At 40.0% G+C, this 27,213-nt stretch overlaps 1 protein-coding gene across 1 annotated transcript in view; it reads right to left on the bottom strand.

The window, feature by feature from the left end:
• The window catches only part of LOC124607514 (MMS19 nucleotide excision repair protein homolog), a 231,856-nt gene that overhangs the window by 181,191 nt on the left and 23,452 nt on the right, over positions 1 to 27,213 (bottom strand). Inside the window, exon 4 of the mRNA XM_047139908.1 lies at positions 5,155 to 5,342. Within this exon, the coding sequence (XP_046995864.1) occupies positions 5,155 to 5,342 (188 nt within the window). The remainder of the gene's footprint in view (positions 1 to 5,154; positions 5,343 to 27,213) is intronic.

Below are 27,213 nucleotides of genomic sequence, written 5' to 3'. Positions count from 1 at the left end.
ATGTTTGTAGCACGCTTACCAACTTACAAGATAACTGCATGAAATTTCGATTTGTTATTACAAATTTAAGGTTTTCATTTGACTCACCCTCGTATTTGAGGTAAAGTAAGCAATAATAATTGTAAAATAAAGAAGATTGTACACACACACATTGATCTTGCCAAAAGTCGAGAAGCAATTCCTCTTGGTGTTGTAGCTTTCGGGGGGGGGGGGGTTTCTGGGATGCACACAGGGTATCTGGAACTAATACAATGGTATTTCCTTTGTCTGAGGGAGAATGACTATTTCAGGAACATTCCATAATTTTCCAATGGCAGCTTTCTCTTTCAGCTTTTGTAATACTTGTCTTTGTTGGAAAGGCTCTGGTAAGCAAACAGCATATTTCCAGTCTTATCTCTTTCACATCATTGCTGAGGAGGGTGGAAATTACTCGTTCTATACCACTGACGAAATTTGCAACATGTACAGAAGTCAGTGACGGTGTGAAATTGAGTCTCCTTTCCAGACAAAATTTCACTGTGTCATTGATCTCTTTTCCCACGAGACTGGTAATGGTTACTGTTCTCTTCTTGCAGCTGTTGTTCCTTTGTGGCCACATTTTCGAACTTTGAGACTCAACAGCTTCTTTCACTGTGTCAAGATTGGTCTGTGTGAGCATAAGAGATGTTGTCACCCAAATCCCAAGAATCAGGCACGAGTAAATAAACAATCTGTAAGTGGAGTGTGAGTGCTTTTGTTGCTCCTCATCAGGCATACAAGTCACTCTTGACTGACATTGTGATTTCGGTTGGCTCACCACTGGGTCTCAGGCTCTACTGAGAGTGAAACCACTGTCTCTGTTGATCAGGTCATTTGCCGCTTATATTTCAATAGTCTTCTTTGAGACACAGTCCTAAAACAATGAGGTCTGTCTCAACATTTCCATTTCTTCAGATTTCATTGAGTCCCCTGTCGAGATGTAATGTTCTGCACCATAGATTTTGTTTGTTGCTTAAGTTCAGTGTGTCTCCTGTGTTCCTTTCCCCTTTCTTCGACTGTTTGCACAGCCTGCCCAACGTATACCTTACCACATTTGCATGGAGTATGGTAGACACCTGGTTTACGGAGCCCCAAGTCATCTTTTACTGTACCAAACATTACATACATTTTTGAAGACGGACAGAAAATGCACTTACTGTTACTTTGAGACAGAATTCTACTGATTTGTTTGATACTTCTTCAACTTAATGGCAAACACACTAATGGCTGACCCTCCTCATTGTGTTCTAGTTGCTGCGCCTGTACCTTCTGCCTGAAAGTATACTGGATTTATATGTAACGGTTTTTTAAATTACCACTACCAGTCACAAACTTTGTCAACTATTGTATTACTTATTTATTTAGCGACATATTTCGAGGGAATGCCTCATCTTCAGGCTAAATGGCACTACAAAAACAACTTTACAATAAGGTCATACTGATGTTACATATTCTTTTTATAAATGCTGTGGTCATCCTGTGGAAGAAGAGAAAAGTTAGTAAGAGGTGATTTCACTTTGGAAGCTGATCTGATGTTTGCAATAAAATGTTTTGTAACGGTCACTCACTTTGTCCTTCTGGCGTGGCAGTCCCGTTGTGATGCGCTGAAGTGTTTCCATTTCCATGACTCTCTTGGCCACTGTTCACAAATTTTCACTAACATAACAGTACCTGGAAACACGATCAGAAATCTGTAGTGCACTGGACAAGATGGCAGTCAAAATACAGCTGGTTTTGATTTGACTATCAATTTGTCGATCTTAGTGGTGTCAGATGTTTACATGACTTCTGCACGTCTTGTTATCGTATTTCAGATGTAGGTTGATGAAATACATTACAAACTGAGCACCTGTTACAATATTATTGAACACACCATGATACAAACTATTTATTTTACATATTTCTAAGCTATTGCTGGGGCTAGAGTCAAACGACTGTCATGTTATGTATCTTTTATTCTAAGAGTACTGTAGTGAAGTTGGAAAAGAAATGTGAATTTTTAAAGTCTGTAATTTCTCGTTATTCTGTGTATGTTGGTTTTCTGTATACAGTCATTAATAAATCTTCCACACATCCCAACTCAGATAAACAAGCTGCATTCAGATCCTTCTTAAACAGAGCACAGAAATTCCCACTTAATGCTGCCGATTATGAGACAGAAATGAACACTATCAAATACATTGCACATAATAATGGCTATCACGAATATGAAATACACACACTATCACAACACACAACTAAAAATAACAACAAACAATGTAACACAGCTTCCTCATCACACAACATCCAAAAACCCAAGCACAAAACGTTACCACAAAGTGTTATTTAGGTGTCGTGTCACACTAAATAGTCAAGCTGTAAAAAAAAAAAAAAAAAACCACACAACAACAGCAGCATTAGCTTAGAAATATGTAAAATAAATAGTTTATATCATGGTGTGTTCAATAATATTGTAACAAGTGCTCAATTTGTAATGTATTTCGTCAATCTACATCTGTAATATGATAACAAGACGTGCAAAACACATGTAAACATCTGACACCACTAAGATCGACAAATCGATAGTCAAATCAAAACCAGCCGTATTTCGACCGCCGTCTTGTCCAGTGCACTACAGATTTGTGATCGTGTTTCCAGGTACTGTTACGTTAGTGAAAATTTGTGAACAGAGACCAAGAAAGCCAAGAGAGTTACGGAAATGGAAACACCTCAGTGCATCACAACGAGACTTCCACGCCAGAAGGACAAAGTGAGTGACCGTTACAAAACATTTTAGTGCAAACATCAGACCAGCTACCAAAGTGACATCGCCTCTTACTAAGTTTTCTCTTCTTCCACAGGATGACCTTATTGTAAAGTTGTTTTTGTAATGCCATTTAGCCTGAAGACGAGGCATTCCCTCAAAACATATCATTAAATAAATAAGTAATAAAGCAGTTGACAAAGTTTGTGACTGGTAGCGGTAATTGGAAAAAACCTTTACATATTTATTGAGACAGTCACGGTCGAAGAATAGTCACAATGGCTTCAAATTCATATTGGATTTGTCTCTCATTGTATCCATTCCTCGTGAATACATCCTTAAAGTGGTTGAGTTCCCTTGGTAGGCATTCTTAATCCAATATTGCATGGGCCCTGTGGACCAATGTAAGTAGTACACCATCACACGATGAAGGATAATGGCAGCTGGAGATATAGAGGTACAAATCTGGAATTGGATTTTCTATTCACTCTGTGTCCCATAGTACCACCCCCTTTGCACTTTATTAGGGTGTCCAAAAATGGGAATTTGCCATTCTCTTCGACCTCCATAGCAAAAATGGGAATTTGCCATTCTCTTCGACCTCCATAGTGAATCTGATGCTGTGTTGCAGAGAGTTTAGGTATTGGAGAAATCCTGAAATCTTTCGCTCCCACGTGACTGCACCCCACATGGCATCAACACATCTGAAAAAGTATGTGGGCTCAACTGTAGCTGTTTCCAGAGCTTTCTCTTCGAAATCCTCCATACAAAAGTTTGCTACAACTGGTGACAAAGGACACCTCATGATGATGCCATCTGTTTCACAACAGGCACACTAAAGACAAAAAATGTAGATTTGAGAACCAATTCAAAGAGATTAGAAAGATGACTTGGACCACTTAAACCGGATGTCTACCATAATCCATGCAAACACATTAAGGCTTATGTCGGGCAGACGATGCGAACGGTCGAAGAAAAATGCAAGGAGCGTGGGAGAGACACCAGACTTAAGCGGAAGAGACACCAAACTTAAGCAAACCATAAAGTTTGCAGTTGTAGAATATTACATGGTTCTGAAGTGGAAGTATTGAGATAGACTTGATCATTTTGGGACTGTGTCATAAAGGAGTATAAATAAATCCAAGACAGTGACTTCACTCCCAGTAGAGCATGGGACCCAGCACTCAGCCAACTGAAGTCACAATTTTGGCTGAGAGCAATTTCCATGCCTGATGGGGGTGGCACAAGCTTTGATAGACCAGAATTCACAGCAAGCATTTGGTGAGTGTGTGCCCCACCCTCTACCTGATACAAGAAGTGACCAGGCAGTGGCGGAAGGAAAGGGTATGAAGTGCTAAGAGTATAAAGAAGGCTGTAGAGAAAACATTAATTCTACAGGTATCACCTGATGATGATGTTATGTAAACAACTGCACTCCACTTGGCACTAAAATGAAATACAAACAGCTGATTCACCAAGAAAGCTTAAGATTACACATGACCATATAGCCTCAAAACCTGACAGTGGACACCAAAAAAGAATTTGATCATTTATCCAATAACATAACATGTCTGGCATGTAACAAAGCGAATGTTAAAACTGAACTGAACTCAGGGAGGTGTATTCTGCCTTTGCAGCTAAATGAAAAGAAGTTTGGTTTTTGCCATTCACATTTCACTTCTTTTATTTGTGAAGAATCTTCAGTGGTCTGTAATACATGTCTGTGTTATACAGTAGTTGTAAACATGTTCATTTTCTCTAGTTACTCCCTTATTTTTCAGGTTAGAAACAACTTTTGCAGCACAGTTACATGAGGTTAAATTACCATCTGGTGTTACACAATTTCTGATGTTATCAATCCATGTGCATCCTTCAGAAGACTGATTTTTGGCATTATTCCAACCACATTTGTTTCAACACTTCACTTCCACTTTGCACTGTGTACTGCATGTTTGTGTTACCAACCACTGTCATGTTCTTATCTTTCATCTTTCGTTTGTGTAGTGTGTCTATGTGTAGTTTGGTATTTGTTATGTGTGAATGTGTTGTTTGTGTACCAGTGTGTTTTACTTTGTGTAAGTGGATATTTACTTATTTATTTTTGCAAAGATAGACTACACTTCCATGAACTTTGAAGCAACTGAGGAACGTCGGGAAATGGATAACGTGATAGTGAACAACAATTGCTTCCTTGTGAAATCTTGCTTCCATTATAATAGACATTTTTTATTAAAAAGGATGTAAGCTATAGGCCAAATAAATAAATACAAATAACAGAAGAAGAAAATAATAAATCTGTATGTGTGTGAAATCATTATTAAATAGTTAGATCAAGTTATTGTCTATCAATGCTACTAGAATTAAATTACAGAATAATTCTTTTTCATACTTACAGAATAAAAGTCGACGGGAAAATAGCACGAAAAAACATCAAACATTTCTTCAGTCAAGTGACCCAAAGAAAATGTCTTCAAAAAATTAGGCATCATTCCAAACAGGAACATAAGATTACGAGGATCCTTTTCACCATCAATATTTGAAATAACCTGGTAAATGAAGTCTGGTCCCAGTTGCTTAAGATCTAGAAAGAGTAACAAATACATATTTCAAAGGCTAGATTAAAACGGATACACACACGCGAGCGCAGGCCGCCCCCGCCGCCCCCCCCCCCCCCCCCCCCCCCCCCCCCACACACACACACAGTATTATAATATAGCTGCTGCTCACAAAACATGTGATTTATCTCATGTATTGCTAAATGAAAAAATATTGTTTTGTTGTGCCTGCTTTAAACTTGTCAAAGACATTTTATAAATTCCAGTGGCTTGCAAGTTTTTTTTCTCTACTAACTGTAATAGTCAAAATTTATATTTCATGTATCTGCCTGACAATACTACCACAGAACCCTTAATGTACAACCAATTTTATATCAATTTCCAAGACATCTTGAAAAGACTGATTTTTCTTAGCTGTGGGCAAGACAATGCATTTCATATTTGTTTCCAATTATAATAAAGCATGTACAGTTTGTCCAATATAGGGCCAGTCGAATTCTGAACTACTGACATCCAGATTGTCTGATGACATATTGATAAACTGGTAGATGTTACCTGAAGGTGCTGAAATAGAATACATCAATGTTTTAACTTAGAAGAGCAAAATATTAATCAACAACTTCATTCCCCTAAACAACTTATTATATTAATCAGCAAATATTAGTCTTCTCATTTCCTTTTTTGTGTCAGATTATTACAAGGGGTGTTCAAAAAGAAACAAGCCAGAGGCATAATTACAGAAACCAGTACCTGTATGTTAGAAGTATTGACCCTGGCTGTTGAGACACTTGTCCCAATGTGACACAAAGCGGTGAATGGCTCTCTCATGAAATTCCTGCGGCTGCGATGTTAAGCAGTTCCACATGTACAGATGGGCGTCGACGTCCACATGAATGCAGGAAAGGTTATGCTGACGTTCTTCTTTGACCAAGATGGCCCCCTTCTGATTCACTACCTGCAGCACGGGACAACAGTGAATACCCAGCGTTACTCGCAAACCTTGATCATCCTTCGCCAAGTGATCAAATTGAAATGACCAGGCAATCTCACCCTTGGGGTCATTCTACTCCAAGACAATGCAAAGCCTCATACAGCCAACACAGTCACGGCACTCCTGCAGAAACTAAAATGGGAGGTTCTTGGCCACCCTTCATATAGTCCAGACCTCTCTCCCTGTGATTACACCATTTTTCGTTCCCTTAAAATGGCTCTGAGGGGCAAATAATTCACCTCGGACGACGACGACCAGCTGTACATGCAGAACTGGTTAACATTACAGCCCCGGGAATTTTATGAGACAGCCATTCACTACCTTGTGTCAAAGTGGATAAGTGTCTCAACAGCCAGGGTCAATACTTCTAACATACAGGTACTGGTTTCCGTAATTATGCCTCCAGCTTGTTTCTTTTTTGAATACCCCTTATATATCACGTCATGCTTACATCTCACCACAGGTTACACAGAGGTACGTGTTGTCCAAGGTTTCACAGATGAGCACCAAAATGGTCCACTTTATGAAGCAGTTGGACGGAGCTACTGACAAACTGATTGAAAGTACCACCTCCCAAAATATAAGATGGACCATTGTAACTAAAAGCAATCCTTAAAAGGTGGGCAGAAAATTAAATGCACTGAAGGATTTGAAATGACATGATAATTCAGGCTGAAATAATATATGCATTGATGTGGGTACAGTTGGAAATATTAAGAGGACCGCAACAGTGTAACTGGGTTCCACAACACAGAATAGGTTTGGGCTCAAAGTCAATGTGATAAATTCAATAATGGCTTATGAAGTTGTTCCTGAATATTAAGAATCTGTAGGAATCTACAGTGATGATAAGAAACTTAAATAGGCAGACTGATTTATACATCATGCCAGTAATGCAAAAAGGATACTAATTTGATATTAAAGCCAGCTGCATAAGAATAGCAGATGCCCAGGAGGGCACATCTTTACCAACTGCTCACATGAAGTGTTATCCACGTGAAAGATTACAATTGTTTTCAAAATGTTAGCAAATCGTGTAACTGGGCTGGAACTTAGGTATCAGCCCAGTATCTACCAAGTCAGATGTGGAAACCTGCTAAAACCACATCCAGACTGGCCAGCATACTGGATCTCATTGTTACTCCACTGGGCGGATTCAATCCAGGTCCTCTGCACATGCCCGAATCCTGGAACTGGCACGATAAACACATGCAGCTATCCGAGCAAATTCGTATGGTGGGTAGTATTCTCATCTACAAATAAATTTTTAATGTACAATTTAATATTTTGGATTTATGTCAGTTCTCTTCAGTTTCACCACCAGACTCATTCATAAGAGACTGGATATAAGATTTGGTACTGTTAATTGAATTTACATATCACCAGAACTTCCTAAAATTTACAGATACAAATTTTGCCAGGATATTACTAGTACACTTCATGTTCATGCTTAGCAACTTTTGTGGACACATTATTTGCCATTATGTATTACCCGTCAATTTCCACCAGTAGTGAGAGTAAAGCAACCTCTTTTATCACAACTTTTTCCAAATGGTATCATTAACCCTAAGATGTATTTGTGCCATGTTTCATTACTTTTGTTGATGTGTATTTACTTTGATTATGGTTGATGATGACTTAGCATTGTAAATAAAGTCCTTTTTTTTCTCTCTCACATCAGTCAACAGGGCATACTCTGTGAGAATATGGGTTATTCTGAGATGACTACCACAGCTAAACTGAGGGAAGTCTCTTGATACAAAAGAAAACTGTAGGTTATGTCTGGAGCGTCCGACACGCAATTGGCACAGTATGATGATATCTTTCCAAGAGGTCTGGAGAGAAGTATAACACATCTTGGTGTTTCCCTTGATTTCTCTCAGTTTGTCAAGGGGTGCTGTAATCTGTCATTCCATATCCTATGTTTTCAAAATTTGACATTGCAGTTACAATCAATGATCTGTGTCGGACACTCTGAGTACAAGTTTGTCTCCTGTAGTTGCTGCTTTAGTTGTTTTGTCAGCAAGTTCATTACCTGAAATTTTCCCATGGCTCAGTGTCCAGATGAATATTACTGTCATTATGGAGCTGTGGAGGTTAAGTGATACATCTTGGATGCTAGTAATCAAAAAGTTTCTGGGGTAACTCTGAGATACCCCTTGTAAGCAGCTCATGCAGTCATTACAAATCAGGAAGTTCTTTGTGGCAAGAGTTTCACAGACCCCTGATATGGCAATCACCTACGCAGTGTATACACTGCATGCACTAGGAGAGAATACTTGCCAGGCAACAAAAGTCAAGTCTTCCCTTCTCATCCTTCCAATAAGTCTCCCCTGACCTGGGGTTTTGGGTGACTTTTCCGCAACTCTCCCCACTTTCTAAACCTCACCAGTCCCTTTCCTTCATTCTTCTTCCTTTTCCTTCAATTCTTCTCACAAAATAAGGAGCCACTGGCTCTAAAAGATTCTGCATTTTCATGTGTGTACTCCTGCCACTGCTTGATCGTCAAAAAGTTTATATGATTTTGGAATATTTGCCAATGTGTCATACTGAAAAAGTATGTTACAAACATGATGAAGAGGATAGCAGTGTGTGATATCTCCCAAAAATCACATTTACTTCACCATAACAATCTAAAACTTTCAAATCACAGCTAATCTAAGACTCTCAAACTATAGTTTTCTCAGTAAAAAACCGAAAAATCGTCAATTCTTCTCTAGTCCCTGCAAATAATTTTGTTGTCGTTCCATGGCATATTCACATTCCAAAAGTGATTCCAAATCAAAAATAATTTTCTTTTTGCTACAACTTCATTTCTGACTAGTCATCCCATTTTGTTCCAAGATTTCTGTGATACTAGGAGGTTCAAATTCTAAGTTCTCAGGTTTTCTTTTCTACTGTAATGTCAGAATTGTATGGCTGTAGCAGACAATGCCAGAGTCGACGCGCTGTGATCTTATCACACGGAATGCTGATGAGAAATGCAATCTGAGTCGCGCGCCGAGGCGTGTACACAGCCACTGGCTACGAAGAGCAGTCTGAGACCGGCCAGTTGCGAACATGTATCACTCTCGACACAGTGATGACGCTTACCAGACGCACGTAATGCATTTTCACACCATCTTTATTAATAAATCGTAACACTAAGTTTTCCGTGTTCCACATTCTGCACTACCTGGAACTACCACCCACGCATCCCATCCTAACAGCAAATGGACGCAATAACATTTTAGTCGGCTGTTCAAAAGACCCCATTAGAAAAGTGGTACCAGGTGTGGGATTATTTTCAGAAAACCTACAGTCCTGAAAAGTGCAGCGAAGTGTGAACTTAACATCGGACCATCTTCACAACACAGCAAGCAGCAGCAGCAGCCAAGGACATCGTCCGACAACATGGTGACATCCAGCGCTGGAATTCAGGTTAGTCTACTCAGATTGGCTTAAAACGAAAGGCAGTGATGGATTTTAAATTTTTCTGTATTGAGTGACTGGTATAGACTGGATTCAAAATGGTAGACGCAAACGCGAGTAACACGGTCGATCTCCAAACCGTTATAGAAGAACTACGAAGAGAGATTGAACAATTAAAAGCAGATAAATGCGAGCGTAGCCTCCCATTTGATTTGTCACATGACGGCACTTCTGTTCCAATAAAGAATTTTTCACTGTTGCCATCTGTACCAGTGTTCAGTGGAAAACCTGAGGAAGATGTGAAAGTATTTTTGCGGAAACTCAAAGGCGCTGCTCTGTTGGGTTCGTGGACTGATTCAGATAAGCAAGCAGTTGCTAAATTGAGAATTCAAGGAGCCGCACAAAAATTCATTAGCGCGGAGCCGATTTGCGTGAAAACAGAAGTATACAATGATTTTAAAACCATAGTGGTTCAGAGGTTCAAACGCAAAAATGCAATCAGATTCTACCGTGAGCAACTTCATAGTTTACACATGCGGCGTGACGAATCTATCAAGCAATTCACTAATAGAATCCGAAACATAAATGCTCAGACTTACAAGCTTGTAGAGGACGAAAATGAGAACCGGATACAGCTTTTCAAAGCCGATCAGAGAGCACTTGACACATTCATCCATGGGTTGTTTGGGGAAGAAGTAAACAAAGCAGACAGATTCGCACGCTGTAAGACATTTCAAGAAGAAGTACACGCAGCTGTTGGTTTTGTTGAAGCATTGAGATGCCCAAATGACATGCGAAAAGAAGAATGTCGCGTGTTCAACTCAAATGTGGAATATTACCAATGCAATAGGCCTGGTCACAAGCGCAAGGACTGTAAGGAGAACAGGAACTGTCACAACTGTGGGATACAGGGTCACTTAGCAAGGAACTGTCGCAACAAAAAAAAAACCAAATGTGAGCACCAGACAACTCAGCAGATCTTTAAACGAGTGCAGGGACGTACGTGCCACCGCAGCGTCCGCCCCTTGCCCGAGGCAGTGATTCCTATTAGTGCAGCTGAAAATCAATTCGATAATGACTTCGTGATAGGTGCTGTTTATCATGGAAAAAATATTAAATTATTGATCAACATGGGAGCACAGACCTCATTGATGTGGTGTTCTATAGACGAAAGGGACAAGTTGATACTGCCAATGTTTAATGTGCGGGGGCTGAACGGTGGGAAACTATGTAACTATGGAGAAGTTGACGTAGAATTGAGCCTAGGCCAGGACAAATACACAGCAATGCTGCAAGTGGTTTCTAATAATGAAACGCGCTACGATGGTGTACTTGGATTTGATTTCTTATCCGCTAATGGGGCAGAGATATTTGTCGCAGAAGGAAGCGTCAGACTAGGTCGTAATAATTACAACCTGGAAAATCATTCTTCATGTCGCACTCAAAGGAGCCGAAATTCTGAGGTCGAGAGACCGATCACCCTGACCGATGCACCAGTTGGAACCCTCCGAGTCGAAGTACAAATTACTCAGCCACAGCAAGGAACAGGAACGACAATCCATGTTGAAGTAAAGTTGCCACTGATCAGAAATGGAGCTCTGTTGTTGACCGAAAGGTCGGAAAATTGTGAATTATTGGCCACAATGCATCGTTATGTTGCCCGAAGTATAGGGGTAGCTACAATGGTGAAGCCGAACATGGCGAGAGTCCTAATTACAGTAACGAATATGAGCAATACAGATGTCGTTTTGCCATGAGGAACGAAGGTTGCTGAAGTGTCGAGCATAAATAAAGACGATGTAATACCGATTCCAAACGAAGCAGCAGATGTAGCAGTTACGAAAACAGATTCTTGTAGTGATATTGAAACATTGAAACAAGGAGCTGAAAATGAAATTGAGTTAAAGAACAAAATTTGGAAGAAGACTGAACATTTGTCAGCTGATGATCAGAAGATTTTAGCACCTGTTTTGTTAAGAGTACTCAGATCTTTTCAGAGAACGTTCAAATTTACCTGTTACTCACTTAGTTCAGCATCGCATACACACTGGAAATGCAGCACCAATCACGCAGAAGCCTTACCGAATTCCATTCAGTCAGAGAGAATTGGTCGATGATATGGCCAAGGAACAACTACAGGCCAGAATTATTAAACCAAGAGATCCTGCTGATCCACCATGGTCATCACCAGTGGTCCTAGTAAAGAAGAAATCTGTTTTGGACGAACCACAGTCCCGATTTTGCGTTGATTACCAAGCTTTAAATGCCGTCACCACACCAAACATTTACCCGTTACCAAACTTGGTAGAAACCCTGGACTATCTGGGCAGATGTCGCATATTCTCAGTCTGTAATCCAACTAGCGGATATCACCAATTAACAGTGCATCCAGATAATCAAGCAAAAACTTCATTTGTAACTGCAACAGGAGCGTACAAATACCTCAGTATGCCCCTGGACTATGTAACGCCCCAGCTACTTTCCAAAGCCTAATGGATTCTGTTTTATGTGGGCTCACCCTAACACAAGCTCTTGTATACCTTGACGATGTGATAATTTTTTGTGAAAACATGAGGCAACACCCTGAGAGACTTCAAGCAGTATTTGAGCGTATCAGAAGTGTGAACTTGTCCTTATCAATAGATAAATGTCACTTAGCACAAAGTGAAGTGAAGTACCTTGGACATGTTATAACCAGTGAAGGTGTCCACCCTGATCCAAAATTAGTCGAAGCTGTCAAAACTTTTCCTGAACCACAAACATTCAAAGAACTACAATCATTTTTGGGTTTATCGAATTTCTATCATCGCTTCATAGCCCATTATGCAGAAATCGCAAGGCCAATGGCACAATTACTTAAAAAAGGAGCCACATTCAATTGGTCAACAGAATGCAAAAATGCAATGGAAAAACTGAAAACTGCTCTAACCACAGCTCCAGCTTTGGCCTATCCGGATTTCAGTAAGCCCTTCATCCTCTCCACAGATGATTCAAATTTTGCAGTTGGTGCTATTTTGTCCCAAAAATGTGATGGTCAAGAACATCCAGTATCATTTGCTTCCCGGCAATTAAATAAGGCGGAATGTAACTACACTACCACTGAAAAGGAACTTTGTGCTCTGGTCTTTGGTATCAAACAAAACAGATGTTTCTTAACAGGGAGAGAATTCACTGTAATCACAGACCATGCCGCACTTAAATAGCTGTTGAGCTTAAAGGATCCCAGTTCGAGACTAACAAGATGGGCATTAGAACTGAGCGCTTACCAATTCACAGTTATCCATCGTCCTGGGAAACAACATGTGAATGCTGATGCGATGAGTCGTAAGGTTCGTGTTTGTGACACCATAAGCCGTGAGGAGGAATTAAAAGCAGCCCAAGAAGGCGATCCACAATGCGAAATATGGAAAAATGATCAACGTTTTGAAGAAATAGATTGATTGCTGTACAAAGTTACTAACAAAGGGAATTGCCTAGTTATTCTAAGAAGCATGAGAGAGCAAATCCTAACCGAACAACATGATTCCTTACTATCAGGACACTGCGGTAAAAAGGCAACGAATATCAAAGTAGCTGAAAAGTATTGGTGGCCAAGTCGTAAGGCAGACATATTTGAGTTTGTTTCACAATGTGATTCCTGCAACAAACGAAATAATTTAGGAATAAGATACTAGCTCTAGAGCAGCAGTCTAACACAAATTCAATTAACCTTTCTAATGAAATATGTAAAAGACCGTTACTAACCACACACTGTTTATTGAACAAATTGTGAAAGAGTTCATTACACATTTTAATACAATTCGTGGTGAAATGAATGCAACCATCTGTGAATTATATGCATTTCTTCAAGCTGTGAGTGCACATTTAGATTTAAACACCCTATTGTTAAGAATTACTGACAGTTTATCAAACGCTAAATTTGATGCTCTCAATTTAAGAATAGCCTTAGAAATTAGTTCAATGATTGCTTGAATAGTGTTTTATTGCATCCAGACCAATGTTTACAAATGTTGCTGTTGATTGAACGTAAGCTAGATGTATCATCTACCATGATTTACCCTGTCAATTCCTACAATTTATATGCTTATATATATGTTTCATACTTACCCTGTGAAATGGAACCAAGTAGGTATTCACGAAATGTATCAGCTAAAGGATTATTTATTAATCAGTAAAGATAAAAGATATTTTGTATCCCTGAATGAACATGATGTTCATAAGTGTAAACGTAGTCATAAGCTAATCTGCCCAGAGACGGCAGTATTCTTAGATACTAGAGTGCACAGTTGTGAGAAAGATTTGTTTATGAACAATCCGCCTCACGGTGATTGCCCTAGAATTTTAATGCATCTTAATCAACCATTCCTTAAAAGATATTCAGAAGGTATAATATATTCATTTAACTCAAATCTCTAAATCACATTTACCTGTAAAACGTTTGACACACCTGAACTACCTTTCACATTCAAATTAACTGGTAGTCGATTAATTCTGAATGTTACGCACTGTGATTTATCATGTGATCTGTTTGAAATGCCTTCTGTATTACCAACCACCTTTCATGCAGATGCAAAATTCCCTTAAACAAGGATGTTACCTGTTTATTACAATGAATCATACTTACTGACCTACGCAAATCATTCCCTGTCCAGCTTACCCGAGGATGACAATTTAATTGCGCATATCCATGAAAGTGTAATAAATACTAATAATGAGTTAAATTTCTGAGAAGTAGCAACTAAAATTAAGTCTATTGAATCTTCCAATAATGCTAATCCATATTTGATTGTCAGTGTTGTGTTCTTTGTGCTTTTATTGATGTCTCTTGTATGTACAGCCTATGTAAGGTATGAAATTGTTGTCCTGAAAGCCCACTCGTCAGTGCCCATCATCACTGTGTCTGCAAACAGAATAAATGTTGAAGTGCCCCCCCATGCCGCCATTGGCGAGAAAAACGCATGACGCCCAGGAGGTCGTCTCGAGCAACCTTCGGTAGCTCATTTTCATGAGGGAGGGTGATTGTAACGGCAGAATTGTACGGCTGTAGCGGACAGGGTCAGAGTCGCCACGCTGTGTGCTTATCACGTGGAATGCTGACGGGAAATGCAATCTGAGTTGTGCGCCATGTCTTGTACACAGCCACCGGCTACGAAGAGCAGTCTGAGACCGGCCATTGTGAACATGTATCGCTCTCAGCACAGTGATGCATTGTCGCACCATCTTTATTAATAAATGGTAAAACTAAGTTTTCCGTGTTCCACATTCTGCAATACCCGGAACTACCGCCCACGCATCCCATCCTAACAGCAAATGGACGCAATAACATTTTACTCGGCTGTCCAAAAGACCCCGTTAGACTACAAAATAGTCACACAAAACCTTTGAAACTTCTATCATATCTCAAATAAGATACTTGTAGCCATGCACACATTTCACAACACTAACATCGTGATTCCATGACTGTTGTAAATGTTTCTTTAAGAACCAGTTTCAATCACTGGAAAGTCACTGATGCAATAGAAGCGTAACTGGTGAATGTCTGGCCATGGAGTCTTTCATCATTGGAAAAAGCCATAGTCACTAGAAGGTGAGTAACAGGCATGAGAAATCACTTCAAAGTTATTTTCACAAAGTAACTGCTGTCTTACATTTCCACGATGAACTGGTACATTGTACAGGTGAAAGAGAACACATACAGCCTTTGCCTGCCATTTTTCTCATAATGCTTCTCCAAAACATCTTGGTAGCTCACATCTTTGCCCATAGTGGCCTTTGAAAAACAACAAGTAACGATGATGCCATCACTGTCCAAAAGCATGGCAACCATCAGTTTTTCACCACTGCCCTATACCAGAATTGTTTTGGGATTGGTGAACCTCATTGCTTCCATCAAGCTGATACTTTTCAGGACCGAAAAGGTATCTATCCACTGTCACAAATGGGTACACTTCTGAATGAGGTACAGACAGACATAATCTGTCTCCAAGAGTGATATATGTGCAGTAGCAAACTTTCAGGCCTTCCTAAACATCTCATAACAATTACTGTGACCCAAGAAGCCACGACAGCATGTATATAAAAAAATTAGATTTTTCACAGATTTCCCAGTTACAAATACTCTTTTTTCCTGGGTGAAAATACACCTTTCCCCAGGTGAAAAAACATGTTTTCCTGGGTGAAAATACATTTCTTCCCCCGGAGCTGTAAAACTTGGCACTCCTTTGAATGGTAAAGGTTTTATACAATGACATAAAACTTCTTGGCACTTTAGGAAGCAAAACCCAACAAAAAACAATGCGTTTTGGAAAGACTTTTGCTAAGCGACAACATGTACACTGTATATTTTCACATTATGAAAGTACAAATATGAATTCCACAAAATATAGCACAGTAGCTTCCAAAGCACTGAAATTGAAATTGGGTTGCAAAATGCACTTTTGTTAGACAATCATAACTCATGTCACATGATCTCGCCAGCCAATGACAGACAATATTCAGAGCATAGGACACGTGACATAGTACGCCAATAGCAACATCAATGTTAAGTAGCACGAACATACAAACAGGAAAAGCTAATGGTTTAAATTAATATACAAACAGTTTAGCTACAAGAAAAGCTAAGCTTTCACCTATAATATTGGTCATCAAATACCCCCTCCCCCGACAACTATATGGTTAGGCAGGATACTATGAGCACAGCTTAAATTGCAGAACGTGAATATTTCTGAGGCTGCACACTGAATATTTCATGGGTTACCTCACTGAACACATGTCCTGTTAAACACTTCGAATTTTCCATAAAAAAAAAAAAGAAGCTAATTACATGTAAAATTACTCAAGAGCTCACTTTGAACTATTGTTTGAAGGACAATTACACCTTTTTTGGGATCTTTAGTGCATAATTTGTAATCTATCCAAGACTAAAATAAATATGCAAAGGTATCATTGAAGTCAGGTCTTTTTATAGCATTTGTTACCCTTTAAGATATCTCAAACACAAATGTGCCAGTAAAATTTTAACTAATGGCATAAATGCTGGTCTTTCGAGTCCGAAATATGTCTAAGTGGTTGGTCCTCAAAGTGTCAAGATTTGAATTAGACTCAAACTCTCCACGACTTAAGAAATTCATTGCACATTCTCACAGGTAACATAAATCATCTTGCAGAAAAGGAAAACTTCTTTGAAAGTAATGCTTCTCCAACCACCATTTGCAATATTTTCCCATGCACTATTAAAAATGTGACATCATGTTCATCGAAAGCAATTTGCTGTTATGAAGTACAGCGTGGTCTTTGCCCTAAAGCCTTTGACACATTTTGCTGCTGGCAGACACTTGTGTGTGCAGTGTGTCCTGTTGTCATAAATAACACATTTTCTTTGCAACTAAAATTTTATTTTGGTGTTATTCTCTTGTTTATAATTTATTGTTTCAATATTATTTTGCTGTAGTGGGCTACAGTACATTTCATTGCCAGAGTATCAGTTCTTACCAGTTAAAATTACAAAACTTTAAAAGAAAACTAATATAATTAAAAATTCTCTGAATTCTAAAAAATCCCAAGTTTTTCCCAGATGAAAAAATTTCTGTATTTTTCCCAAATGCCCCTGGGTATATACACTCTGTATGGCTGCAATTGTAATAGCAAATATGAATTACACATCACAAAAAAAATCTTTGATTTTCACATCCATGTACATACGGTGTTCTTGTGACATAGAGCCTTTTGCAGATCAAATAAGACACACAGCACCATTTTCCCTGGACAAAAGACTATTCATACTTTATGACATCATTGCGTGATCGACGCTATGGCATTCAGATAGAACAGTCAATAGGGGACAAATCGTGGTTGACACAATAAATGAATGCAGCCTGCTGGTCGGTGTGGCCCTGCGGTTCTAGGCGCTTCAGATAGACAAGGTAAAGATGCTGGCAGTGCTGTCAACTCTTGGTCACACAGACTGGAATATTAAAAGGGTTGGAGATGTTCATCAGAGTATCTGATGAACAAAGTTCTCTCTGACAATGAAATAACAAATGACCAGGAACATCATACAAGCTTACGTAGACAAATGGATGATACCTACACAAATGATCCCATTACTGTCCCTGTTATCCAAGAGGAGGCACCATTAGCAATTAAACAATTAAAGAACAAGAAGGCTCCCAGTCCGTATGGCACACACTTAGAAACCATTCAAACTTACAGAATCAGATTTTCACTCTGCAGCGGAGTGTGCGCTGATATGAAACTTCCTGGCAGATTAAAACTGTGTGCCCGACTGAGACTCGAATTCGGGACCTTTGCCTTTCGCGGGCAAGTGCTCTACCATCTGAGCTACCGAAGCACGACTCGCGCCCGGTCCTCACAGCTTCACTTCTGCCAGTATCTCATCTCCTACCTTCCAAACTTTACAGAAGCTCTCCTGCGAACCTTGCAGAACTAGCACTCCTGAAAGAAAGGATACTGTGGAGACATGGCTTAGCCACAGCCTGCGTGCTTTGGTAGCTCAGATGGTAGAGCACTTGCCCGCGAAAGGCAAAGGTCCCGAGTTCAAGTCTCGGTCGGGCACACAGTTTTAATCTACCAGGAAGTTTCATTCAAAATTACAGTTGCACAAATCGAACCTTTTCTAACAGATTTACTAAATGAAGTGTTCCTGTAAGGTAGGGTCCCTGCTGCATGGAAAACTGCGAGTATAGTAATCATTAAAAAAAAAAAAAAAAAAAAAAAATCGGATGATTGGGACCCAACAAATCCAAAGACTTACAGGTCCATCTTCCTCTTGAACACTTTAGCTACAGTGCAGGATAATCTCCCGTGTGTCACACAATGTTCTTCAGCTTTAGTCCACATCACTAAGGCTTTAGATCCAAAACCTCAATAGATAATGCAGTTAACCACGTGCTGGAAATTATAAAGGACATACAAGAACAACATGCAGTAGCAATAGACATATCCGGTGCCTTCAACCATCTCTGGTGGCCTGCTTTGTTCACAAGGCTACATGAGATGCAAACACCAACAGTCCTACCTAATAGCTTACTCAACTACTGCAAAGATAGGGTGGTTCAATGATAAGCAGGAACACAAAAAGTTATCAAGAACATAACTAAAGATTGCCCACAAGGTTCAATCTGCAGGTCAGTTTTCTGTAGAATCATTCCTAAACAATCTGGATGAAGATGGTATAGTTAGGGGTACAGTAACTTATGTTGATGACTTACTAGTAGTGATAACTGCACTCTCAGGAGCATACCTCTAAAGCATGGCCATAAAACTGCTAAAAATAAGTGACTGGTGCAACCGTAACAAGTTCATAATTGTAGCAAAAAAGACAGTATATTTACTGATCAAAGGGATACTGCAGAGACACCCCACCATTAGACTGAGCAACATTAGTGTACAGAGAAAAGTAACAATAAGATACCTAGAGATACATCTTGATCAACAATTTACACTCAATGAGCACGTAAGACTTACAACTGTAAAAGGGAAAAGACTAATGCAAAAACTTCCTACATTAAACTCAATTCACTACAGACTTCCGTTACAGACATTATGAAATAAAAGCAATGAGTTTTCTCATCATTACGAAGTGAAACATATAGTTCTTTTGTTCTTTAGATCACTTTTTTTCATACCTGTAATTGTGTAATATCAAATTGTATCAGGTGCAAACTGCAAAACATGTAAACTTCATAATATTCAGCACAATAAGACTTAGCTACATGAACACTAATGCACAACATCCATAATCTACATCTACATCTACATTGATACTCCGCAAGCCACCCAACGGTGTGTGGCGGAGGGCACTTTACGTGCCACTGTCATTACCTCCCTTTCCTGTTCCAGTCGCGTATGGTTCGCGGGAAGAACGACTGTCTGAAAGCCTCCGTGCGCGCTCTAATCTCTCTAATTTTACATTCGTGATCTCCTCGGGAAGTATAAGTAGGGGGAAGCAATATATTCGATACCTCATCCAGAAACGCACCCTCTCGAAACCTGGCGAGCAAGCTACACCGCAATGCAGAGCGCCTCTCTTGCAGAGTCTGCCACTTGAGTTTATTAAACATCTCCGTAACGCTATCACGGTTACCAAATAACCCAGTGACGAAACGCGCCGCTCTTCTTTGGATCTTCTCTATCTCCTCCGTCAACCCGACCTGGTACGGATCCCACACTGATGAGCAATACTCAAGTATAGGTCGAACGAGTGTTTTGTAAGCCACCTCCTTTGTTGATGGACTACATTTTCTAAGCACTCTCCCAATGAATCTCAACCTGGTACCCGCCTTACCAACAATTAGTTTTATATGATCATTCCACTTCAAATCGTTCCGTACGCATACTCCCAGATATTTTACAGGATCTCCTTCGAGGAGATCAGGCTTGAGGTCACCATTCCAAGGCTCTTCTGCTTATGGCACGGGCAAATGGAGAAAGTTTTTTTAAGCCAGCTGCAAGTTTCTATCTGCTCACAGTCCCGCGATAGAAGATCTACGATCTTAGAACTTGCACACACCTAGTATATGCCTGTAGTTTATAGCACACCTCCCTTTTTCATGAAGAGGCAATACAGGTCTCTTGACAATTTCTTAATAGGAAGTTGCCAATGTGCTACAGTATTTAAGACAACTATCCTCAAGTTTTTGCACTTATTTATATAGAATCAATAAGCATAGTACATTATCCCACAACACTTTTTGCCTTGCAGTACATACACAGTGCCAGCAATGGGAACAGAACATTTTACAAATGCTTTTTATATATTTAAACTCAGTGTCTCCTATAAACTTTTTCAATTCAAAAGCTCTATGTAACGGAAGAGATGTACCTAAGATCAAAACAAGATTCCATCTTACACAGTCGTGCCTAGCCTTAGTAGACCTAAGACATTTTTCAGTTATTCTGGATGACTGAACATCCAGCAATACTCCACAAAACATTACACTTTTGTATAGTTTTGTCGTGCTCTTTGGCTAAAACCATTTATGATTTACACTCTCTTGATACTGGATATTACTGAGCCACTTTAGTTTATACATTTTGTCACAATACAAAGATGAGAGAATTGCAAGATGATATCAAGCCCCATATCCGACAGTGTTAGCAATCTAGGTGCAATTAAGGAGGGTACTGCAGATTAGAGTCTCTGTCAGCTGCATTCTGATTTTTGACTAATTACAGAGAGTGCTTCCACAAGATGGCAGTGGAGGGAGGGGAGGAAGTACTGGCAAGTGCAGAGTCAGCTGAATTGGGCTGCATCAGTAATCCATCTGCTGGCTTCCAACTGCTTGGCCATGAAGGATATTTATGTTGCATTTGTTACACTGTAAATTAAGTAAAGTTATCCTCAATCTGAAGGTTGGTTTTGAAGACTGCTGTGCTTTATTAGGCACTGTTCTAATGGATGTGGTCTTGTTCTATTGGGAGTGAAAATATGCCCTTGTGTGACTCTAAATTTTATCCAGCCAGTTAGAGTACCTATAGTAATGTTTACATTGAACTGCGGTGCAACTTGATCTTTTTCTCATTGCTAGAAAAGAAGGAAGTGATAGGTGACAGACACAAATCCTAGGATCAACAGAGAATCAAAGCCCAGACTTTTGGTTTTCTATTCTGGAGCTCACCCACTGAGTCACACTTCTGTATAAAATATTAATAGAAACTACACTGAGACACAGGAACAAATACTGGTTTTATATGAGAGACTTCAGATCGAGAGGAGGGGGGGGGGGGGCGCAAGGCTTACTTTATTCATTATTTCAGTTGCAAATAATAAATAAGTACCAATTATTTTTATTTGGAGAGAAGAATAATCCTTTATCTGCAAATAAATGTTTCCAATTTGTCCAATTATTTTTATTTGGAGAGAAGAATAATCCTTTATCTACAAATAAATGTTTCCAATTTGTCTGTTTTTTGAATGATTATCAAGATAGAAACTTATTTGAATAATGCCCGTCTCTGTTTATCTGTTATTTTCTTGACTGTCTTCCATACAAGAGAAGATTTAATGAGTTCCATACTTGCAACAATCTCTGGTTGTTAAACTGACATTTAGGCCTCACCACCTGAAAGAGAGTTGCATATGGTCTACTCTTAAACTTACATAGTACAATACTCCTGCCTCTAATAACAACGACACTTTTCTCTCCACCATGGAACAGGTTATCCTCTAATTAATGCTAAAGATTATTGCATACATTAGTGTCAAGGGTGGGACTATGTTTCCTTTTGGTACAGAGGTTGGCATTATTCTGTGTCAGTAAGTCACTGGGCAGTGATGTTATGCCCTGCCTGGCAAAAGGTGTGATATGTGGCAGCACCGAGGGAGAAGGGGAGAGTGCACTATGAGCTGAGTTGCAAGTTTGTTGACTGTGTAGCGAAGTTTTACTGCAAGCCAAGTGCTGACTTGTTGAGACCGTGGACAGCCGACCACAATGAAACTACCTCGTGGTCTAGTGGGCATAGTACGCAGTTGGAGTGGTGGAATGTATGGCTCACCTATGTTGGGTTGCAGCTGTTGCCTGTGTTTCCTACCATTTGGGATATGGGATAGTATGGCATGAGCAGTACTTGACTATGACTTCTTGTGCTAAAAAAATAGTACTACCATAAGTATTGTAAGCTGTTTTGCTAATAATCATAGAGACATTGTGATTAAGCAAAGGTTTCCATAACTTATTGTGTGCAGAGTTTTTTGATACAGACTTTGTAACAGGTTGTATTAATGTGATTGGCCGCACAGAAAAGATAGTAAATTCTTAAATGCCCACTGTTATAAATAGATGTGTTAAAAAGACTGCCCACAGTGCATGATTGATTATATTCATGTTATTAATAATGACAGGGATTGATATGTTCTGTGCCTAACACTGAACTGTTTCAGGTAAATCACTGTGGTGTTAACTTTCATACACTGTATGTATGAGGGAGGACAAAATGTCTTGCAACAAAATGGGCGTTCATGGTAGCCACTGACAAACGTCCATGCTATTTCTAAAAGGAAAGCTACTGTTCTGAATTTTTACAATTGTGTATCTCAAACAGTCAAATTTTAAGATTACACTGAAATTTAGAAATTTGATTTCCAACCTTACTGTATGATTAATCACTTCCTTTAATTGTTCTCCACTCTGTGGCGATTTTAAAAATGGTATTTTAATAGTTATTAACTGTTTTTTTTAATGATTAATGGAAAATATCATATAAAGATGTGAAAGAAATACTAACAAAGAGATAGAGGGGCTAGCCAGTACTTACCTCAACTCAGTACAGCCGATAGATACACAAAACAGAACAGAAAATTTACGTTTCTAGCGTTTGATGTGGAATGGATGGCAGCTATCAAAGTGAAGGTACTGCTGTTTGTTTGTGGGTTTGATGTGGACAGAGGTGTGGATGTGAGCTTCAACAAGATGAAGATCAACATTCAGGAAGGTGGCTCCCTTCCCTACAGCCTAGGTATTCGTGGCAAACGTATCTGCTCCAGTGATGAATCCCTCAACAATTACACCAATAACCAGACCAGTGCTTTCCTCTCCCGCAACTATCCTGCAGACCTTGTCCACAAACAGATCTCCCGAGCAATACATTCCACCCCGTCCAACAACAATGTTCCTACCCCCAGACCACACAGAAGCATCCCCCTTGTCACCCAATATTATCCTGACCTCGAATACATCAACAAATTACTCCGCCAGGGATATGACTTTCTCAAGTCAAGCCCTGAAATGAGATCATCCCTTGACAATATTCTCCCCACACCACCCAGAGTTGCCTTTCGTCACACCCCTAACCTCCGTAACATCCATGTCAAACCGTACAATATTCCCTGACCACCTTCTCTACCCAGCGGTTCCTACCCCTGTAACCGACCCCGCTCCAAAATCTGCCCCGTGCATACCCCCACAACCACCTACTCCAGCCCCACTACTGGTAAAACGTACACAATTCAAGGCAGGGCCACATGTGAAACAACACATGTCATTTATCAGCTGACATGCCTGCACTGCACAGCCTTTTACATCGGTATGACGACAACTAAACTGGCTGAGCGCATGAATGGGCACAGACGAACTGTCCGCCTAGGAGATGTCCAATACCCAGTAGCAGAGCATGCCCTCCAACATAATTCTCGGAACCTGCTACACCATACGTGCCATTTGGCTTCTCCCACCCAACACCAGTCCCTCAGAACTGCAGAGATGGGTACTTGCACACCAACACATCCTTTCATCCCACCATCCCCCTGGACTGAACCTACGTTAACCAACCTCACTCCCATTTACTCTTCAGTCTTCTCCTTTTTCCCTTTCCTCTTTAGCCATTCACACATCTTTTCATCCTACATAGTTGTGTTTATCTTTGTACTATATACCTCTTTACTTCTGTATGCATCCTCTTTGGTTTGAAACTGGCACAGTACTTACAGCAGAATATCTTTGGCTTCCCTCTGACAACCATGCCTCCATCCTTGCTACCCTCCCTGTTTACCTTTCACTGTTGCTTCATAACCTGGGTTGTGAGTAACTGAATCCACTTTCCCTTCTTCCCTTTTTCCCCCTCTCTTCTCCCTGATGAAGGAACAAAGTTCCGAAAGCTAGGAACGTAAATTTTCTGTTCTGTTTTGTGTACCTATCGGCTGTACTGAGCTGAGGTAAGTACTGGCCAGCCCCTCTATCTCCTTGTCAGTAACTGTTTTTTTTTTTTTTTTTTTTTTTTTTTTTTTTTTTTTTTTTTTTTTTTTTTTTTTTTTTTTAATTACACTGGCACTGTTACGGATTTTGTGGTCAGGAAGCTAGTGATCCATACAACTTGGTGCGTGATAGTTTTTCTTTTGGAGATCTACTTAAAACCCATGTCTAAAAACTGTTTGTTACCTTTTCTTATGTTACTTATGACAGAAAAAAATGCATAATTATTTTCTGGTAACTCCAACTCAGTCAATCAATCCTGTCCTTTTATACTAATGACTAGTACTGACACAACATGTTTTTCATCTTATTGAGAAAATTTTCGGAATATTAGTTCACCCATAAAGGAAACGCCATATAGAATGCTTGAGTGCCCCATTCTTTGAGTGTTTGGGATCCCCATTGGATCAGGTTAACGGAAGCAATACAGATGTTTGCCACCAGATTCATTACCGGTACATTTAATCAGCACACAAATACTATGGAGATGCTTCATGAACACAAATGTGAATCCCCAGACGGCAGAAGCAGCTTTTGTTGCAAGGCACTATTGTGGAAATTTAGAGAACTGGCATTTGCAGGTGACTGCAGAACACTTCTATAGCTGGCAACATACATTCCACATAAGGACCATGAAGATAAGATATGAGAAATTAGGGCTCTTATGGAGGCTTTCAGACAGCTGTTTTTTCCTTGCTCTATCTGCAAGTGGAACAGGAAAGGAAATAACTTGTGGTGGTACAAAAAGGCTCTTTCACGCACTGTATGGTGGTTTGTGGATTATGGACGTAGATGTACAAGTAGATGTAAACGAAGGTAAATTTAGTCGGCAATATAGCTCTGCTACTGCTTCTACCCTATTTTCTTAATGTTGTGTCTCTGTTCAAACAGTGTTACCTGGCTGTACAGCATCCAGATCAATATATTATAATGCTAATGTGATTCAGAATTGATCGTGTAAATGAGTAGCAAGTAGCCATGTTTTAACTGGAAAAAAGTACAATTTTCTAAACACAAACCACACCACAGACATACTTTTCAACTACATCAGAAACCAATTTTTACAATTCAAACATAAATATAAAAATCTCTCATTATTGTTATGTCTATCAGTACAACAGCATCACCCATGGAAATCAGTTGAGTATATAGATGAAATCAGATGTGCTGTTTAATCTTTTCAAGCATAATCTTATCACATTTCAAATGTGGAACAAAATGTGTTTTGTTGTCAAGTGAAACATGACGTTTTCAATGATTAGCGTAGCAGCAACTTATATAATGACACCGCATAAAACCCAGAGAAATTCTGCTTATATGGATGGAGTGTTAGTGGTACCAAAGTTAGTAACCATATAGGAACGGAAATAGTGAATAGCAAACAAAAAGCATAAATGCTGAAGTACAATCTCAAATGTTACTTTACAAAGAAAAATCAAGAAGTATTGTCCCAGTTTAAATCTTGCCACACTGCAAGGATGGATGATATACTACTACAGTGAGTGGTGCTAAGAAACAGCCGAAATTGAACAAAGTTTTAGAGTCAAATGGAATCCCTATCAGGTACTATTATAAATTTGTGGCAGAGTTCGCTCCTCTTTTAATCATAATATACCAAAAATCCAATAATGGAAAATCCAGGATGGGATGTAACAACATAATGAAAAGGATAGTTACTACTCAACATATAGCGGAGATGCTGGGTCGCAGAAAGGCCCAAAAAAATTATGTCTGAAAGTTAGCTTTCAGCCTACAATGCCTTTGTCAAAAGTAGACAACATGCACACACTCACGCAAATGCAACTCACTCGCACATTACCACAGTATCTGGCAGCTAGAACCAGACTGCGAGCAGCATGGCATTATGGGAGACGTAACCGGGTGGGGTTAAGGTCGAGGCTGGGAGGAAGGGGAGGGGGGGTGGGGGGGGGGGGGGGGGGGCGGGAGATAGCAGGATAGGGGTCAGGGATGATAAAGTGCTGCTGGGAGCGTACAGGGACAGGGTAAAGAGTGGGGGAGCTAGGTTCAGTCAGGAAGTTACACAGAGGGCGGGGGAGAGGGAGGGGAGGGAGAGGATGATGGAAAAGGAGAAAAGTAAAAAGACTGGGTGCGCTGGTGGAAGAGAGGGCTGTGTAGTGCTGGAATGGGAGCAGGGAGGGGGCTATATGGGCAAGACAATGACTAATGAAGGTTGAGGTCACGAGGGTTACGGGAACATAGGATATGTTGCATGGAGAGCTCCCAGCTGCGCAATTCAGAAAAGCTGATGTTGGAGGGAAGGATCCAGATGGTAGAGGCTGTGAAGCAGTCACTGGAATGAAGGACATCGTGTTGGGTGGCGTGCTCAGCTGCAACAAGCTGGTCCAGTTGTTTCTTGGCCACAGTTTGTCGGTGGCTATTTATGTGAACAAACAGCTTGCTGGTTGTCATGCCCACATAGAATGCAGCACAGTGGTTGCACCTTAGTTCCTACCTTCTACATGCTCCCTAAAGCCCACAAACCCAACCACTCAGGATGCCCCATTGTAGCCAGTTACTGTGCCCCCACTGAGAGAATCTCTGCTCTCATGGACCAACACTTCAGCCCATTACCCGTGACCCAGCCTCCTACATAAAAGACACCAACCATTTTCTCCACAGACTATCCACAGTTCCTGTCCCTTTACCGACAACGTGCTCTACCTGTCACTATCGATGCCATCTGCCTCTACACTAACATCCCTACTTCCCTAGTCGCCATGGCCAACTGTATCCTCACCAACAATTACTTCTCCTTTGAAGGCATTA

This window comes from Schistocerca americana, chromosome 1 (genome assembly GCF_021461395.2).
Source record: "Schistocerca americana isolate TAMUIC-IGC-003095 chromosome 1, iqSchAmer2.1, whole genome shotgun sequence".
NCBI lineage: Eukaryota > Metazoa > Arthropoda > Insecta > Orthoptera > Acrididae > Schistocerca > Schistocerca americana.
The sequence above is the reverse complement of the archived record's forward strand: the minus strand, read 5'-3'. Positions and strand labels throughout refer to the sequence as shown.